We start from the raw sequence: 20,333 nt of genomic DNA, 5'->3' as shown, positions 1-20,333 counted from the left end.
GACGATTCAGTTTGATTTTAAAAAATCGAATGTTTATATTGATCATGATAATTTCAGATTATGTAAAGATTATCTATACACTAGAATTAAAGTTAATTTATGTGTATGTTGAATTTTGAAAGAAATAATGCACTGCTTTTACATTACCACCGCAGCTGCGTATTCAGAGGAATTACTTCTGTATCAGTCGTGCCAAGTTTTTTCATGTATGCTAATACTCATTGTAATTTCATTATGACGTAACATTGCACTGTTGCCAGGATGCGCGCTGGGTGCTAGGATGCCTAGCATGGATGCGTTAAAGCGCGCATCCTTGGTAACACGGTTGCAATATATTGTTATGGCTTAATTTTGTTATTGTTCTCTCAGTATCAACACTTGAGAAAGGGCGGCGAGACGCTCGAAAATTTGTGTGAAGAAATAAACCGTTGGTGAATACAGCATGAACTTTGTTGCAGCTTTGTTACTTATCTTTTTATCTTGCCAACACGTGGACTACCTTATCAACATATATATATATATATATATATATATATATATATATATATATATATAAATCAGAATCAAGTGAGGTCTGGGGGAGTGAATTTAGAAACATCTGTTTGTTTGTTTTTTCTTCTTGTAATTTTTCTTTCATTGGTAATCCACATACTCCACAGCGTTCCTATAGCGTACTGTTGATTTCTTATATAGGGCTGCAAAAATTCGGTGTTTGTTTGTTTTGTTCTGTTTTTCTTTTAATCGTGCGATGATAATGGTAACGAGGTGCTTCTGGTACAGTGGGTTCAATCCGAGTGCATTGCTAAAAGTGCACGCTTGGTGTCAGATGGCTCTTTTTTTTTCAAATAAAAGGTAGTTATGCAAATCAGATGTGGCTATTGTTCAGGTCACAGTGATGAAATCGACACAGAACTTCCGTTCATTCATGTCAAAGTCGACGATATTGCAGATCGTTTACAGCAGTACTAAACTAGAACGGTCAGGTTGACAATAGACCGATAGAGACTGCAATGTAACCACATGTGTTTGAATGCAGTTCAAATTGTTTGTTTGCTTGTTTGACTCAGAGGAAGGAAATGCAGACAAACTTTAATTGAGATAAAGGTAATATCGACAAAAGGTCTTCCTCAATCATTCAATTTTCATTATTCTAAGAAGTTTTGTCGGAAGGATCATCACTAACCACTCGAAGAACACGTCCAATATTGATGGTCATCATTCTACCGCCAAGTTTGCACACGGAATTTCCCTGGCGGCAAACTCCAACACACGTCAACGTGACAAGGTAAGGTTAGCATAATTTTGATAGGGATGTGCAGTGTATGGTGTCTGACAAAACAAGTGTGCTCGTTTTCAGCAGTACATTAGTTTTTAATTACCACGTATTTCTTATATTAGCTGTCTGAAGTAAAACCAATTTCATGATGTGGACACTCCTTCCTGTGGTCCCCTTTTGCCCCAATGGCAGTATATAGCAATACCGACAAGGACTCACTCTTGTGTGCATCTTTCAGCATGTTTATGCGCCAACTCTATTATATACAGAACATTCATATTCATGTTCGTGTAAAGATGATATAAGATGTATATTGTTACTTTTTTGTTTCATAGCCGCGGTTGATTAGTAATTATGGTAAGATTTTTGTTGCCGTTGCTATTCTTAAGAATACCGATCCCCTCCCCCCCCCCACCAAAAAAAAAAAAAAAAAAAAAGATATATAGGCATTTGCTATTAGCATTTCTTTCGCTAAACTCTCTATTGCTTATCAAAAGTAGGTCCATGCTATTTCATTGCAAACTAACTATGGGCCTTGAACAAAATCACAAACAGGTTAATTACTCAGTCACATGCAGAATCAGTAGCAAATCTGATCTATACAACAAAGGGCATTGACGGACTACGGTGGTCCGTTTTGCCCATACAGGTGGGAGGCTTGGTCCGACCAAGGAGGTATACTGGCTCGTCTAGTACCTCCTTGGTCCGACCATCGGGGTAAATCGCACCTTCGCTCACACACACATACACACACACACACACACACACACACACACACACACACACACAAATGATTACCATATTCAGAAACTGAACCTATAGGGGGCCCAAGGGATTCTGAAGATTAAACCAAAACCTTTCTCGTGTTACCAGAAAAAAAAAAAAGTGGGGCATTTTGTATTACAGTGATATGACGAAGTTATGATTATGTTACTATACAGGTGATCCGTTTGTCCCACTTTCCCCTATCAGCAGGTAGGCTAAGTATGAAATATTGAAACACTTTGTCCAGATACAGTTTGTACAATTAAAGTTCAGACAAGATTAAAGGGATGGTACAATATTGGTGGAGATGAGAACTGGGCTTTTAACTGTTTGCGAGATACCAAGAAAACACTTATGAATACCATTTTAAGAAGAAATTAATGTTTATTTGATGAAAATCGGGTTTGGAATTACTGAAACATCCAAAAACAAAGTAAAACAAAATGATCGTAATAAAAGTGTGGGTCCCACACTTTATTAGAATCGCTCTTTTTTGGCTATCTCAGCCATTTCAAAACCAATTTTCATCAAATAAACGTTGAATTCCTCATGGAATTACATGCTCTTTCGTATTTCATGAGAGGTTTCTCACTATCTCACCAAAAAATGTTAGAAACCTGAAATTAGGTCTCAACCAACACTGTACGATCCCTTTAAGAACTGGATTTAATTAAATATTTGATTGTACTTTGATTGTAATTACCATCTCTACATTTCAACGAAAGCATTAAACAGCTTCCAAATGGAAAGTTCTTTATTAATGTCAGATATGAAACAAGGTAAAGTATCTATATCGACAAAACAGGCTCATGGAGAGTTGAGCTCCATGATTGTGCACGCTTCACGTAAACAAGTGCACGTGACTTCCACGTCCGGCGTTTTACCAAAGTAGCATAGCTGTCTAGTATACACTTCGTTTATTTCACTCCAATTTTCATTTCGCTGTTTCTCATGCTCCACTTCGTTTGTTCAAAATGCCTTATCGTGTATGGATGTAAATTGAATGCCAAACAGAGCGTGATGATAATAATAATGATAAGGTCTTATTTACCCAGGGTAGCCTCGTCAGTGTTATCACTGTTCTACCAATGAATACATTCTGTTCTATGGTAAACGTGGTGACAGGAAGTAAAGAAAATCAATTAGAGTATATACACTTGTGTATATGGAGCCTTAAATAAATCTACTGTGAAACAAATCGCCCCAATGACAAATGCTGCTGAACTCTTTATCAAAAATGATCTCTTTTTATAGAAAAAGCGACAAATTTGTCAGACTATTTAATTAGTAGACAGTTGTATTAAAATGAGGAACTTTAGATCATCCATGCTTATTTATATCCCAAATTTAGTGACATGTGAAGCAAAATTTGAAAATGATTGCCAGCTGGAATGAAATGTGGTGTTTGCAAGCACTTTACCGTGAATGAATTCAGACTAGCAGTGCCCAGGGCAATCCAAGCATTCATGTGCCTGGGAGCACGAAACTGACGCCTAGTCAACAGGTGCTTCAGGCATGTCCATTGTTCAGGGCCATTGTCAGCACACACTCACATACACATCATTGGTTCCTGTGCGAAGTTCAATCAGAGGGCCCTGCTATTATTATTACCCTAGCGTTGCCAGTTACCCATTTACACACCTGGGTCGAGAGGGACATGGTGGGTAAAAAAGCATCTTGTCCAAGGACGTAAGCACTGGGCGGGATTCGAACTCGGGTACTCCGATCGGGAGTCGGGATTCTTATCCACTATGCCACAGTGCCCCCACGTGATGTGGGACAATTAAGATATAATTGTCATTTTTATTTTTATCTTTTTGTCTGAACAAAGACTGTTCACATGATATTTATGTTGGAATCTCCTGTCGATGCGACAGATGAGTATGGGCAGAAGAGTTATTTGCCGACGGGGGTGCTCATGTAAGAATGAAATCCAATTCTTGCATGTTATAATATATTATAAAATGGGTTCAAGAATGTAGCCAATTGGAAGCGCTGAAATGAGTCACGTGTGCGTGCATTATTTTCTTCAGGTAAGCACTAAGAAGAGTCTCTCTTCCACCTCCCTGGCCTGACGTACGTCACAATGTTTTACACTAGCAGTGCGCACTCAATCAGTTGTTACAAGTGCGTCACGCGCTACTATACGCGCTGTCAATCCTGTAAACAACTTCTAGTTCGGGCCGCGGGCTGCCACAACAGCCGGCCGGCGGCCTTTCTTGTGCATAACAGTACGTGGCGTACGTATACTCTTATACGTACGTACAGTATACCTAGGTGAGTGTGCGGGATTTCCGAGTGCGACGTGCGTAAATGTTTGGGACGAACATCTTCGGACATCTTGACTTTTGAGCGAGTGCTACATGTAGCTGACTGGTATTGACCCACAAAGGTACGTGAATAATGCTGTTAGTTTTCGACCCATTTTATAAAACTAATGATGCACAGGATTATTTCGTGGCGTTAGTGAAGGTGCGGCTCACTCTCGAGTATTGACAACGGTTGCAAACATGCACTCGGCTGCGCCTCGTGCATGTCGCACCATTGTCAATACTCTCGAGCGCGCCGCACCTTCACTAACACACTCTATCCTGTGCATCATTAGTATACAAATAATGAATATTGTGAGTGCAATGGACAGAATATTTCTTGAGGTGAACGATGAAATGGTCCATCTAAAGAGGCGTAGACGAATTGAAGGGATCAATAATTTCATCTCTCATTGAATGAAATATTCTGTCCATTGCACGAATGAAGAACATTTATCATTTGTTTTATATAACATCTGAAATAGATCTTTGCCATTTGATCTTTTTTTGAGTCTAAAAACAAGAGAAAATGCTCACCGAGTGCTATGTGCTACGTAGGGCCTAGAGTGTACTGGGCTCTCGGCGTACGTGCAGGGGGGAGCAAAATTTGCACGGTATAAATGGAGCCACGAATGATGACGTCATAGTGAAATAAGGCAAATAATCAATGTCGAACAACCAATCAAATGACAAGGATCTAATTAGGTGTTATGCATACAATATGATATATATATATTGTATTACATATCATAACATATTGCATATGTAACAGAATAAAATTGATGCAGGATCCAACTCGTCAAATTCAGTGAAGTATTTCATGTGGCACTGATGATAGAGATGTTTTCCAGCCTATCCCAGCTTTCTGTTGTATTTTCATTGAGATCGGCTTCTTTTGACATCATTTGATTGAGTAGCTCGTTATAGAAGCCGTGAATAGGCTCGCACCATGGATGACATGTTTTACAAAACGCTGGATATATTCCTGACTGATTTGATCTATTACTTACGCATCAACGCAATAATACGAGCAAGGGTGACAGTGCAAGAAAGGGCATTGATACCACCATGTATGACTTTTGTTTGTTCAGATTTCGAATCACCCGTGCATCAAACACGTGCGGGAAATAATTTCATACAAACACACATACAGTAGACCCTATAAAAACTGTCGTTGTTTAGTACACTGTATTCTCGTGAAATCATGGTGCAAGTTTTGTCGTTGGATTCGGGGATCAAAGTATTTTGTTCTGCGTTTGGATTTTTCTTTAGATCATTCAAATTAGTCACGTTAAACACCGACTGGAAACATTACTTGCTATAAGACGGGACTATAACAATAATGATGTCGCTCGGACCTTACAGAAGAGCATTACAGAAAACACGGCAAAATATAGTTGTGTGCAAGGACATCAGATAAATAAAGGTGAAAGAATGGAAGATATCTTGGTCAATGTAGTACATCGTGTATGTCTGGTATTTATGTGCATATCATCTTATATTAAGAGATACACAAAATTATAACAGAAAATTTGAAAGGATGTCAGAGGATATACGTTAGACACAAAAACATTTTTTGGGAAATAATTGCCAAAATAAGTAAATCAAATTGAGGCACATAGGGAGTAAAGGATCATGAAAATAAAATAGGTCAAAGTATAGCTTAACAGTGGTAAAAATCAGTGGTCATTATAATTATTATATTCACTCCGGCAGGTCTCCAGGTAAGGTTCTAACCCGCATTGTGTTTCTCTCTGTGATGGAATTTGACTCGGAATGATGTGGCATTTTTATTTGTGAGCACTGACAAGCCCATATTTATATAGAATTTTAAAAAAAGTTACAGTTTTTGTCGTACCCCACCTGGAGCAGCCTCGAGCGTCCCTATTATCATTCTGATTTTGTCAAAAAATATGCGGAATTCCTGAGAAAATTGTGAGGTATATATCGATATTGCGTGGGTTTGGGCGCATCCCTTTGAACTTCACGTCGGTGAGGGAGGATGACGTTATTCAATTTATACAATTGCACACAATGTCACGTGCTGGCCCTGGGGCGGCCTAAGCACTTTTATCATTGACTGATAGCTGATTCTGCACATGTTGTTCAGAGGCCTCTACAGGTTGTTCACATTATTTGAATAAAGGGCAGTGAATTTGGTAGTACACGCCCAGCCTCATAAAGAGGTAATGGTCGTTTGAATTCACGTTTCTTTCGTCGAAGGAATTCGATGTCTCATACCTGCATATAACTCTGATGTTACTGCAAACCCCACTTATTATAACGTTGGTTTGTTCATATTTGCTTGATTGTTTGTTTTCTTGCTTTTTTTAAGTGAAGTGTCGTTAAATCTTATATGAATCCAGTTAAATACACATACATTCTCACGCGCACACATGCATGCACACACGCACGCACACACACACATACACACCCACACGCACACAAACACAAACCCATACACACATATCATGTAGACGACGCGTCGTCTACGTCTTCCTGCAATAAAGTACAATTGTATAGGCAAAGGAAAACTGGGCCCCGTTTCATAAAACTTGCTATCGGTGACAAGTTGTTATAGTTGTTACAAGCTATGGAAATCCTTGCATCTGATTGGCTGAGAGAAAATTTGTCATAGAAATATGACAGTTGTCACTGATATTAAGTTTTAAGAAACGGGCCCCCGATGTTGCTCCAATACATTAGTAGATATCTAATTAGAAGCCAACTTGTAGATTCCCGGGCTTAGATTCAATAAGTCATAATGATATCATCAGTGCTTGTCTTGACTGACATTCGGATTTATAGTTCCATTCCTTAATTGCCATAGAATATAAGCATCAGACAAATTTCAGTTTAAACTTATCAATATGTAGTAAACTTATCGCACGAAACAGCATTACTTATACAATTATTAAAAGAACTATTTAAGGAATGCAAATGCATATTGGTTTGTGTTGACTTATGAATGATACCCACACGAATTAAAGAACAGTTTGTGTGGGAAAACGAACTTTATTTCATTTTCGAATTTACGAACCTTTGGAAAAATGAATCTCATCTTATTTTCGCGTTAACGAAAGTTCGGAATCACGAACTTTATTTCATGTTCTGATTAACGAGCTTTCGGCAAAACAATCTTATGTCCTGAACCTTCAAAAGAACGTCACCAAATTTTTTGACTGGCGCACCCTATTTCGTTTTCGGGTTAATGAACATCTAGGTTTAAGGCATTAAAAAGTGTGTTTCGACATAGCGAACCTTAAAGGGTTTAGTTTTGGTTGAGACCTAATTTTAGGTTTCTAACATTTTTTTTTTTTTTGTGAGATAATGAGAAACCTCTTATGAAATATGAAAGAGCATGTAATTATATGAGGAATTCAACGTTTATTTGATGAAAATTGGTTTTGAAATGGCTGAGATATCCAAAAAAGAGCAATTCTAATAAAGTGTGGGACCCACACTTTATTACGATCGCTTTGTTTGACTTTGTTTTTGGATGTTTCAGTCATTCCAAACCCAATTTTCATCAAATAAACTTTGAATTTCTCTTAAAATGGTATGCTCTGTACTATATCATAAGTGTTTTCTTGGTATCTCGCAAAAAGTTAAAAGCCCAATTCTCATCTCCACCAATACTGTACCATCCCTTTAAATAAAGAGCATTATTTCATTTTCGGAACTTCGAAATATGGAATATTATTCATTTTTCACTTATGATATAAATATTTTTTGAATACATACATTAATTTAATAGATGTTCAGCAACTATGAATTCAATACACATTCTTTCATCTGGACGTTTTCTCGACCAATACAAAACTGCGTCATCTGCATCTTGCAATGTTTGACATAAGAAACCAGATCAGTCAAAAATTAATGACAAAAATGGTAAATAAAAGCTGGCCGAGAGTTGAGCGTCGTGGCACGGCATAGGGTAACACATGCCTCATTTGTTATTTCGACGAGTATTATCTAAGTACAAATATGTCATCGCTTTGAATACCAGTCATCCGTGGCATTTCACAATGATGAGGCAGTCGAGTGTCTTTCCCTATACCCAGACTGTTTCTCGTTTAGTATGTTATTATGTTTTCAGTAGTGAGACAGTCGTGACTGCACGATCTTTCCCAGAACTCTTGAGAGAGGTGAAAATATTGAGATCGTCGATCCTTTAGTTGCTAGCTAGGGATTTGCTCCTAGATTTACAGATTGATATACATGTATCAATTTCGTACATTTCCAACAACGAGGAACCATGTCCTAGCTCTGACAATGGTCAATTTATAAGGTAAGTCGATGAATACATTATACCAGCAGCAGTTTATTTGTAAGATTTTGACTGATAGGCCGTCTCCACTGTAAACCAGTTGACTTTTCGGCTTCAAATCCTCGGATTGCTCTTCCTCATAAGTCAATTGCAGAGTGTGACATGCGGGTCCGATTAGAATTTCATTTAAGATACACTGTTGTATGCAAGGAATTTGTGATGATAAATTTGAACCAATATTTGCAAAATGATCATTAACATCATAAGCTTATTCAATGGTATCAGAGAATAAAACAAATGATTTACCAGGTTTACCGTCTGATGAGGATATAGTATAAGATTACCATTGTGGCGGCCATTCTTACACCATTTTAGCTGATTTGACAATTTCGCTTTAAATAACTGAAATGTAACATAAATCATGAATTTCACCATGTGTTCAATCTCCCGTTCACTTAGAACGCAAGTTTTCACCAAGTAGTAGAGAGTTATCGGAATTTCAGATCTTGGCGACCATCTTAAATTTTTCAATAACTCTTAAAGATGCGAAGTGGAATCATCGAGATTCCATTTTTTCATAATTTGTAAGAAAATACATATGGGAATTTGAGACATTGGCTGTCATTTTGGCCACCATTTTGGTGGCCATCTTAGATATTTCAAAGCCTTTGGTACGAGTGTAAGAGTTGTATCATCCAGATTCGAATTTAGCATCTTCGAAATAAAGTAAATGAAATAAAATAATAAATGAAATAAATAAAACCGTCATTTTTGTCACCATTGATTTGTTAGCAAATGTGTGGAAATTTCAGTATTTGCCGGCCAGTTTTGCGACCATCTTGTATATCTCGAAACCGTTAAAGATGAAAGAGTTGCATCATCCAGATTCGGATACAGCACTATCCAAATGGGTTGAAATCACCAAAAGACATTGGGCTTTGACACCTTGCTTGGCCTAGTTTAGTAATACGACTCTAAGTGAAAGTTAAGCCGCGTGAACACCAGACTGTCATTACTCATATGTCAGAGTTGGAGAAATTCATTTCACATCGAATAGGTCATTGCATTTGACACAACTGAACGTATCGAAATGTTACAACTGACCCTCCGTAACCTATAAAAACCGATTTGCAAGGTTTAGATTGAAATGAGACATGGCTACCGAGATGACTCTCTCTCTCTCTCTCTCTCTCTCCCAGATAATGATATCAACGTTGATAGCAACGATTTGATGCGTAAGAAAAACAGAAACACAAATGGAGGTGGCGTCACCGTTTGTATATGCAACAACATGAAATACGAATTGTTGAATCATCTGTGTTCAACAAACCTTGACGTAATACCACTTCTAATACGGTTTTGTAATCAATCGCCAAAAATATTTGTTACATGGTATAGACCATCAAATATCAGTAATGGTTCATTTGATTTGTATGAAGAGTGTCTCATTTCTCATGATTCTTCTAGCGTTGATAGCGTTATCATGGGCATTTCAATCTGTAATCTATCGCAAAATGTCACCATCAGTGCATACTATAATATTCAAACAAATCTCGGCAAATTTAATCAATATCATTATATGCACCACCGCACGACGGAGGCACTAGGCACATGGATTTGAAAGCCAACCCCTTAAAGCAAACAAACAAACAAAATACAACAACAACAAAACTGATCACTCAAACAATTATTAACAACATTGTAAACTTGTCTTTCACCTTTCTTTCAGGGATCATCTTGCATCACGTAAAGTAACTGACGCGTGCCATGACGATGAAGTGTAGCCCACCCCTCATCTTCCGCCCAGTGTAACATCAAATAATACCGGCACAGAATTTACTCGTGCGCTTGGAAATATGGGTCTGATGTTCCAGGACCGGCTCAACAGGTCCTTCGTGACCTTTTTAGTCGTCCTCTTTGGTCTCAGCACATGGATAACTATCAACGGACTCTGGGTGGAGCTTCCACTCCTGGTGGCCTTGGGAATCCCCGAGGGCTACAACCTGGCTTCCTATCTCGTCATCATCATACAACTCGCCAATATCGGTCCTCTCGTCTACTCTATCGCCGACCACTTCGTGCGCGGCAATAAACTGGAGGCGCCGTGCATCTATCTGGGTCTGTTCTTGGGCGTGGTCTCCTGTCTCCTTCTCGTGTTCTTCTGGGATGTCACGACTTTTTGGGAAGCGATCGGAGAAGAGCGCAGTACGGCTCTCCTCTGCCTGGCTTTCTTACTCGCTCTCAAGGACACCACGTCTTCCGTAACCTTCATCCCCTTTATGGTGAGACTGGACAGTGCGTACATGTTGTGGTTCTTCGTCGGACAGGGTCTGAGCTCGCTCGCGCCAAGCCTCATCGCCCTTGGACAGGGCGTCAGCAATCAGAACTGCGTCGCGAACACCACGTATACCGACGAGTTTTCTGGAGAAAACTGCACCACGTGGATGGTAGAGACAAGTCCTGCTAAGTATCCTCCCGTGAGCTTCTTCTGGTTGTTATTTGCTACCATGGTGGTTGCCATGGTGGCGTTCTTCATCTTGCACAGCCTCACTTTGGCAAAGAAAGAGTTCGTCGTCAAGCCTCCAAAAGTTGACGTTCCCGACAACCCGGATCCTGAATATCACTGCAGGAGCATCGCTGGCACCGCTCGCGAGTACGCGAAGAAACACTCGGTTTCATCTGCTAATGAGGTATCCGAAGAAGACGCTGAAGAGAGCTCCGAAGAACCTGCGCTGCAGCCCGGATCATCGCCCCAGCGTAGGAAAAGCATTTCCAGAAGTCTCGAAATTCACGCAAGGAAATTGTCCATCTCCGAGATCAGCGGCTCCTACGTCAACGATTGCTTTGACGATGAGGAAACGGAAGTTGAAACCACCAACGATGGGCGTCGGCTTTCGAAATCCTCAGGCGGTGTATCCGAGGAAAAATGGCGGAGACCGCAAAGGGAGTACATCTTACTCTTCTTCCTTCTTGCCGTAGTCAATGCCATGCGAAATGGCGTTTTGCCCTCCATCCAGAGCTACTCGTGTGGTGCGTACGGCTTCAGTGCTTATCTCCTTGCTACTACGCTCGGGCACGTGGCCAACCCCGTTGGATGTTTCGTCGTCCTGTTCTTCCCAAAGAAGAGCCTGGCTCTCGTGACGTCGACGTGTCTTGTCGCGGTCCTGGCTGGCTGCTATTGCATGGCAACTGCAGCACTGAGCCCCACACCACCTCTGCAGCACGATGTCGCAGGGACAGTTATAGTGGTGTGTATGCCTTACAAAGATCTTGAAGGGGAATTTACTTCAATTAGGTTGCGGGTTTGAGTAATGCGCAAATATTAGAAAAACGCACCATCTAAGTCTGAGAAAAATTTAATACTTTGTTCAAAAGTTATGTTCGTTTGTTCGTTTGCTTGTTTTTGCAAAATCCATATGACGTCACCGCTGAATTGATGTCACAGTGGGAAAGCTATTTAAACGAAATGTAAAGAGAATTCAACGTGATATTTTCATTCTGTCTGGCATATTATGAAAAAACACTCGGCTTGCCTCAAGACAGAAGGAATATTATTACCCTTAACGTTTTTCCGTTCCAAGTCGAAGGAAGGTGCACTTCTTACCAAAGTTTTTATTTGGTGCAATCTCTTCATATTTTATCTATGTATTGTTCCACTATACTGTCAAATAGTGAACTGTTCTCGTCGTCTTATCCTGTGATTACGGCACAAGTGAAGTTTGTTATTCCGAAGGCTGATTATTCGGAAGGTTCGATATTCAGAACAAGCAAAACTCCTGCACCTGGGGCTTCCTTAATTAGAAAATGAAAAAGGGATCGTTTGTCGAAATATTCGTTGAATTAATATGAAGTTTCATTATTATGAGGGTTAGTTTTCCGCAAAGACGAATACTGTTCATTACTCAAATAGTATTCACGATGCTGAATTTTGTGTAGCGTATTTCATTGAAAACTTGCAATGTATGGGATAAGCAAGAATAATGATGTAACTACACCATTATCTTGGAACAGAAAAGATACACACAGAAACTTGTCAGTCATACGCACACATACACATAAAGGATTTTTTCTTTCTCTCTTTCTTTATACGCACACACACACACATACACACACACACACATATATATATACATACATACACACACACACACACACACACACATATATATATATATATATATATATATATATATATAGAATGTATGTGTAGATGTGAATAATTTTGTCTGCATATAGCTATACCTATCTAAATTGTAACTAATGATAATAGTCTTTGTGAGCGTTTAAGATATCGAGCAAAATGTTTGGGGCGAAAACTGTCCTTGAGTAGAACTGAGCCCCAGCAGCAGGTTATAATGTGGTAACAGCACTGAGCTTCATGTTCCCCGTTAACTTACTGTTGACTCATGATGTTTTCATCGTTTCTCATTGTCGCTTTTGGCAAGGTAATCGCGTGGGTGTTGGTCAGCGGTCTCTTCGCTTACACCAAGTCGTCAATCGGTTGGATTCTCCGCCATGAGCCTGACAACCACAAGCTGCTCCGCTGGTACGGCATCGTCACCCAGGTGGGGTCCCTGGCGGGCGCGGTCGTCATGTTCCCACTCGTCAACGTACTCCATCTGTTCACTGCGTACGACAACGACCCATGCGAAGGGTACCCAACATGCCAGTAGGACCCGGGCAGTATAGTAAGGGAGGCGTCACTCGTCTGCAGTGCGGATGAAGAGGAGACTGTACGCGTAAGGAAGGTTCTGCACTTTGTACAATTCTTTACAAGACGGCCCCAGGGTTCGAACCCTTTGCCATGGCACTTGCGTCCTTGAGAAATACCCGTTCGCCCTTACCGCTCCTTCTGACCATTTTTTTTTTCAACGAGCCCCACAGATGAAGGGGAAATGGTAGTGTTGCACTGTGCTCCCGATTTTTTTAGTAAAGTGCCACAGCTGAGCACTTGAAATGAAAGAAATGAAAGAAGATCAATTATAGGACACTGATGAGATTCATGACTTCCATGAAGAGAACTGGTGTAAATCTCATGTTTAAAGAAAACAAATGTTAAGCGATGCGGGCATAACTTCATTACACTGCAACGTGAAGCGCGCTGCATCAAGTTACCGACGTAGTGTTTCTAATTGTTGACACAATTTCTTATCACTCTGATGCAAAATTCATGGACAAGTGTAGAGAATATTATGTATCACATTGTACATTAATTCAACGGCGGAAATCATTGATAGAGTTTCGGGTTGACTTGGCTCATACCAAGGCAAACAACCCAACCAACGCATCGCTCAACTCTACAAGTCAAGCGAATGGGCCTTCACACACAAAAAAGTCACTCTGACATTTTCTTCTCTCAAATCTGGAAGGTTTATCATTGGTATATTCTTATTTCTGACAGTTGTTGTCGTTGTTGATGATGTGTGTTCTTACTGATACTGATTTTAATACCACACCTTCTGTTTCAAACAATGGTGCTTTTGCAAAATATGTATATTCGACATATCTACTATGTTGTCCGTATCTTCTGTATATAAGTGTTTAAACATTGCTTTCACTCAACGATGATGCATTAGAGCTGGAGAGATATAGTACTGATAATATGAAATGAAAAGTTGTATACTCCTTTCTGAACACATTGCAAAATATGAAACGATAGGCGACTGTGTCGATATCGATATTTCCTTAAAATGTTTATTACATTACAGCTTGTCATGTCTTTCGTGGTTGAAAATCTGAAACTTCCTTTATGTAAAATTCGCCCTATATTTTGGACGACTAAATTACTGCTGTATATATAGTAGCCATGGTGGAAATCTAAGAATACACTAGTATATACGAGGTATTTTAACTTCTTGTATTCTATAGAGGAAGTTGAAGAAAAAAAAATTATATTTCATTTTGACTCAGCTTGTTGCTCGTAAATATATTGCAATCAATTTGTGTCATTTTCGTAAGGCAGCAAAAAACAAAAGAACAAAACAAAACAAAACAAAAATAATAATCTTTGTATGTTCTCAGAACTTTGGCTTGCGGATTCGATGACAAGTGAGAATTGAGTGCTAACAAATAAATTGACAAGTTCAGTGAGATATACGGTATGACTAAACTATTCGAAGTTATGCGATGTCAGTGTTGAATTTTAGCTGGGGCTTGCTGGCTCGCACCACAGTCTATCCACATTTAAATATCATTACGTCTATATTCCGCCTCTTCTCCACCTTGTTGAACGGGTTGTAGGGATAGGTTAGAGTAACAGACGTGAGAGCGGTGCTTTGTGAGCAAATTCGGGCAAAGTCGGCGGCAGATCGTGCGAGGTCTGAGGAAGAAGAGAAGAATATAGAATAAACCAGCACGGCATTTCTAGCTTCCTTTTTTTAAAAAATCAGTGATTATAGTTGCAGCCACATATCAAACTGGCGAAGGTAATTATAGTGCCATCACCTCACACGTTTCCCCTTAATTGAACCTTTAAAAAGTCAATACTGAATCTTCCTTTTTGACATTATAATCATTAGAAATAAGATATACCCTTCACATCAAATTATCAAAGACGAATAAAATCATGAACGATGATATTCAAGGGGGAAAGGTTGTAGTTAACATGGTGTGAATTGCACTTTGATGGTTGTTTTGAAATTGATGGGAATTAATATCTAATATTCACATTTGCATACGTCATCGAAAATAGCTTGAAACGAACAATAATATACGGTGGTAATAATATTCAGTCAGAGAACTAGCCCCCCCCCCCCATTTTTTTTTAAACACTGGATGTCCCCGGGAAAATAAAAATGAAGGGGGGGGGGGGCAGAGGAGGGTGGACAGAACAAATCAAAGTGAATCGAAGAGCGCATGGGACAATGTCAGCAGTGGTCTTAACATGACATGAATATGCAGCTTCAATGTGCAAAGATTCTTTGCTCGTTTGTTTATTTGTTTATTTGTTTATATGTGGCTAAATGAACGTGCCATCTATTTCAAAATAACCCTTTGTCTAGTTTTCTTCAGACTACTTGAAAAATGCTTCTGAAAAACAACAACAACAACAACAACAACACACACACACTCACACACTCTTAAACCAATATTCTGTCAATGACATTAAAAGTTTGTCAATCATTGCTTGAGTATAAATATGATTGACAAAAGACTTTGGGATGCACTTTTCCCTATAGACCGAGCATTGCATGTTTTTCTGCAATTGTTGTCTTTTGTTAATCTATTACCATTGTAACAAGGAAACACGCAAGATATGCTAAATCCAGGGAAAGGTTCATTCCATTGTATTTTGTTAATTGCATATTAGTACTTAAGCAATGATTTTGCGGGCGTATCCAATTAATCTGAAAAAAAAGAGTAGAAATATTATCGTGCATTATGACAGATATTTAGATATTCTTTTGGCCACATTATAAGTGATGATCAAGGTTATCATGAATTGATACAATTCAACATGCATTAGCACTGCATAGTCCCTTTACACCTGAGGGATTGGGTTAAAATATTGTTCTCCCGTCCGTGCATTGCGTGCATTGCGTGCCTCACGAAAGATGCTTTATACTCGGCTGTGTGTTCACCTTTGATCTTTTCCTTTGTACCCGTGTTTCCATCACACAGTGGGAAGATTTTTCCTTTTTCAAAGAAATGTTTGTGAGCGTGTATCTTACCCACATTTTTCTTTGATGACACACAAGAATGACTACCTCCTACAGAGTACAATTAAATCTACGTCGGCGTGAAGGATGCGCAGAACATAGACTGGTTACACAAGACCATGAAAAAGTGCACAAAATAGATACTGATGGGGTTATTCACCAAGTAATTCCTGTGGTAATTCGCTCTAACTACTTTTGTGGAATTGAAAGTGATGCGGAAAGTTAGCGAGAAAAGGAATTGAGGGACACGGGTAGAAAAGGGCGTGAAAGACAGAGGATAAGGGGATAGGGGATGGTGAAGGACGGAATCTGATGAAAAAAAAAAGTATGAAGAGTCTACAGCTGTAACGGACAGAGGACCTCACCACTGGCACACACAGTCTAATCACAAAAAACAAAACTACTTCTCAGCACTCCACACACAAACACAAAATAGTGGAACAGTGGTCGAGGCTTTGGTCTCTTTCTAAACGGGTAAAACATAGAAAGTTTGGATTCTGTCCGGTGCGTACACTCGAGACAAATGGATGTTATCCACTATGTTCATTTTGAACCCGAGGTGCAAGAATAGGCACTTGGTGATGCTGAGATAGATAATAGTGACGGGGGACTCTGGGAGAGCAACGGAAGAACCGAGGATGCTATACCCTGAGCAAACATCATCATGATGAAATAATAGTAATACTATAATATTATCATTATTATTATCATCGTCATCATCATTATCACTATCAATCACCTGTAGCTTGCTTTCATGGTCGTCATCATGCGCAGGTTAGGTTCGTGTCGGTTCTCGACGGGGATTCGAAGAGGTGACCTGGGCCGGTAGCCGGAGTAACCGGGACACTGCCGAACGCTTGTGAATAAAAAGCAGAAATCATTGACGTTCGTATACTTCTCTTTGTTCTCGTTGTTTTGTGTGTGCGTATGTGTGCCGGGCTGGGGTCAAAATAATGTCTAATCTACCCATACGGCGTCATCTTATTTCAAACAGTGCTTGTTACGCCATGATTGATGTGTGTTGCGACAATGGTTGAGCAGACACATTGTGTCCAATAGTACAGCAGTCATGTTTAGTTCAAGAGTAATCTAAATAAGTATGTAATAATCAATTGACAGTAATCGAAGTAAGTATGTCTATTTCGTCTCCTCGTTATTCTCGTCTGCATCTCGTAAAGCCGAGCTAAAAGATGCAATGGCAATAATATCCTACTGTTAGATTTGCAGAGATATCATCCTGTGCTATGTATTAGAAATCTTCCATTTGCCAAAGGAAACAGAATAGCATTGATATCTTATCATGATTCATTGGCAGCGAAACATATAACGATTACGTGTTAGCGAATGATGACGAATCATACATCTACACATTGAGAGCGCCAAAATTAGCATGGTGCGATAGGCATTCACGAGGCAGTTTTTATTCGGCGTGATCGATATACAAAAACTATAGGCCTAGTTTCCGTTTGCTGTTTTTGGATACTCGTAACTTGAAACAGTTTCTCCCCACATGGTCAGGCTAACTTTTAGGTAACAGATTCTACTTTGGACTTAAAGTTTAGCATTTCTGTTCTCACTTGCTCAGACCTTGAAGTAGGTTAGGTTACGGTCCAACCCGTTAGCGAAGGATCCTCGATCACCGACCTCCGGCGACCAAAGTACAATGGCTACCATTGACATCAGTCGTTGACCAAAACCCCGAAATACTTCAAAATGTTGATCGGCGACTACTACTTGCCGCTGACCGATTGCCGACAGTTTACAAACCATTTTCAAGCTGGGTGCCAAGTCCCTTGTGAACTTTGTCTGAACAGCGAACGCTCGAATAAAGATTGATAATAATTGTACAAAGAATGCAGCGTCAGGCAAGACTCGTTAGTCGTTACATCCGCTGGCTGTAATTACGAAAGTTAATAACTTACTAGGTAGAAGTCAGCCTCCCATGTTTGACGAGATCGCAAATTCTGGTATCCACAACACTTATCGTTCGCTGTTTCTTTTCTGTCATCCTTAGAAGAAGAAAAGAATAAATATTCACATTGCAACGAACTGCAGCGTAACTCGTATCTGACGCGAGTTGCTCAAAACAGTCATGCCACCAAGTCAGTAAACTGAATTACTTCCAGTCATAATGTATCTTCTTCTTTTTTCGAAAGTAGATTACAATTATTGTATAGGTTACAAATTTACACCAGTTTACAGATCAATTTATTAGTTGCACTGGATCGTTGGATGTTGATTATTGGAAAAATGTTACACAAAGATGTACTCTCACAAGTCACAAATTATGTCTTCAAAAAGTACGTCCTCCGGTAATCAGAGGTTAACTGCCTAGCTTTCTATTCAGTTTCAATGTGTGATAAAGCGCATCCCCTTTCCACACACACTCACATACGTATATATGATTATGACAACAAACAAAAGGAAAACTGACCAAAAACAAATAATGACAAATAATGAAACTTTGAGCAAAGAAAATGGGTTTCCATCGGGATTCGAACCCGAGACCCCCAAATTGCTAGACCCAGATTGCTGCATCGCTTTGGTGATCCCTCACATTTATCCCAATGATTTACATCCTTTTGGGTTTTCTATGTCAGGATAATTATGTGTGCTTCTGACCAAACAACCATTGGGATTAAAGGGTTATGGGACGAACACCGCACTAGGGCTTTCTATATAGCTCAGTCGCGGTAGAGCACCGTTCTAGCAATCCAGAGGTCTCGGGTTCGAATCTCCGATGGAAACCCATTTTCTTTGAGTCTTCACTAAACTCAACATCTCACACATTCACACGCACTTACTTCCCAGACTTAGGGCGGTGAATCGGAGACACACCCGCGCTCTTGGCCTTGGAGTGTTCTTGTTTCAGGAACTTGAAGACCCCAGCCGTCCCGCTGTCGGCAGGGGAGGGCCCACTATTCGGCGGTCTCGGAAAGGAGACATTGGGCCTTATTCGCGCTCGCTCCTGTAGCCGATCCCATACCGGTGGTGGAACCATCTGCCACGGGGCGGAGGCGCTGTCGTAGCGATGTGGTCGGAACTTCACGACGTCCGCATCAATTTCCAGCGTGGTGTCGGGAGGCCGAATCTGTGACAGGAGTGACCGAACGAACAAAACAATTAAAGAGGAAAAAAGAAATAACAAAACGTGACAGGAAAAAAAAATAACAAAACAAAACATAGGCACAGAGACGATCTGAAAAAAAAATAAAATAAAGGGGGGGGGGGAGAGGGGGTCTATAGTATCTTTGACATGAAAATGTCTATACAAGAAGGGAATATAGCGAGTGTGACTTTCCACATTTAATTTCTACTCAGGTAATGCGAGTGCGGTGTGGATTGACAAGTACTTGAATTATTAGCTGTGATGTGTATTATAGGCCCTACCTGTTCTATACGTCGGTCTACAAAAATGTTGGAGGAAGTATCATCCATGGTACCTGTACCACCTTGCCCCTTCAATCGTCTGTCTGAGGAAACATGTATAGCGAATGAGATGGAGTAGAATCGAAGACAGGAAGCAGAAAGGGTCAATCACTGATGAGCATGATTAAGAAAAATGAAAAGCTCCTCGTGATCCGCGGTCGACGTCGATGCATATGACATGATACTGGTGGGGGAGGGATCTTACCTTAGGCACAGGTAGGCACGCTTCTTCGGTCATCCTCATCGTTGTGGATGTCCAGAATGCTCTGATTGCCAGTCGATTTATGTCTTCTCTCGTCAGTCCAGCAAGTGGATCCTGACCATCCTCTCCTCCGGTTTCCTTCTCCTCCTCCTCCTCCTTTTCCTCTCCTCTTCTTTCGCCTTCCTTCTCGACGTCGTCTGACGCAGAGTCGACCTCGATTTCGTTCGCAGCGCTCTGATCGTTCGAGCTCTCTTTGAAAAGTCTAGGTTCGGACTTGCGTAGATTTTCGCTCCCGACGTTATTTGAATTTTCCGCGGTTTTCTTTCTCCCGTTGGGAGCAAGCGACTCGCTCTGCCTCGGTGATGTTTTAGACAGTTGTGGTGGATCGGATCGTACAATTGGCTTGTCTACAAAAAACCTGACA

General features: G+C 40.2%; 1 protein-coding gene and 1 pseudogene across 1 annotated transcript; one reads left to right on the top strand and one right to left on the bottom strand.

The window, feature by feature from the left end:
• Window positions 1-10,476: 10,476 nt before the first annotated feature.
• LOC139728937 (solute carrier family 52, riboflavin transporter, member 3-A-like) lies at window positions 10,477-13,293 on the top strand. The gene is made up of 3 exons (XM_071639865.1): window positions 10,477-11,389; window positions 11,561-11,868; window positions 13,066-13,293. Exons 1-3 carry the CDS (start codon window positions 10,477-10,479, stop codon window positions 13,291-13,293), a joined length of 1,449 nt encoding a protein of 482 aa, XP_071495966.1.
• A 3,055-nt stretch (window positions 13,294-16,348) lies between these two features.
• Window positions 16,349-19,945, bottom strand: LOC139728936 (uncharacterized; annotated as a pseudogene).
• Between the last annotated feature and the right edge of the window lie 388 nt (window positions 19,946-20,333).

Source organism: Diadema antillarum, unplaced genomic scaffold (assembly GCF_040938485.1).
Source record: "Diadema antillarum isolate AM-2024a unplaced genomic scaffold, OU_Dant_1.0 seq00000205_RagTag, whole genome shotgun sequence".
NCBI classification, from domain to species: domain Eukaryota; kingdom Metazoa; phylum Echinodermata; class Echinoidea; order Diadematoida; family Diadematidae; genus Diadema; species Diadema antillarum.
Note: the sequence above shows the minus strand (reverse complement) of the source record. Positions and strands in the feature narration are given on the sequence as shown.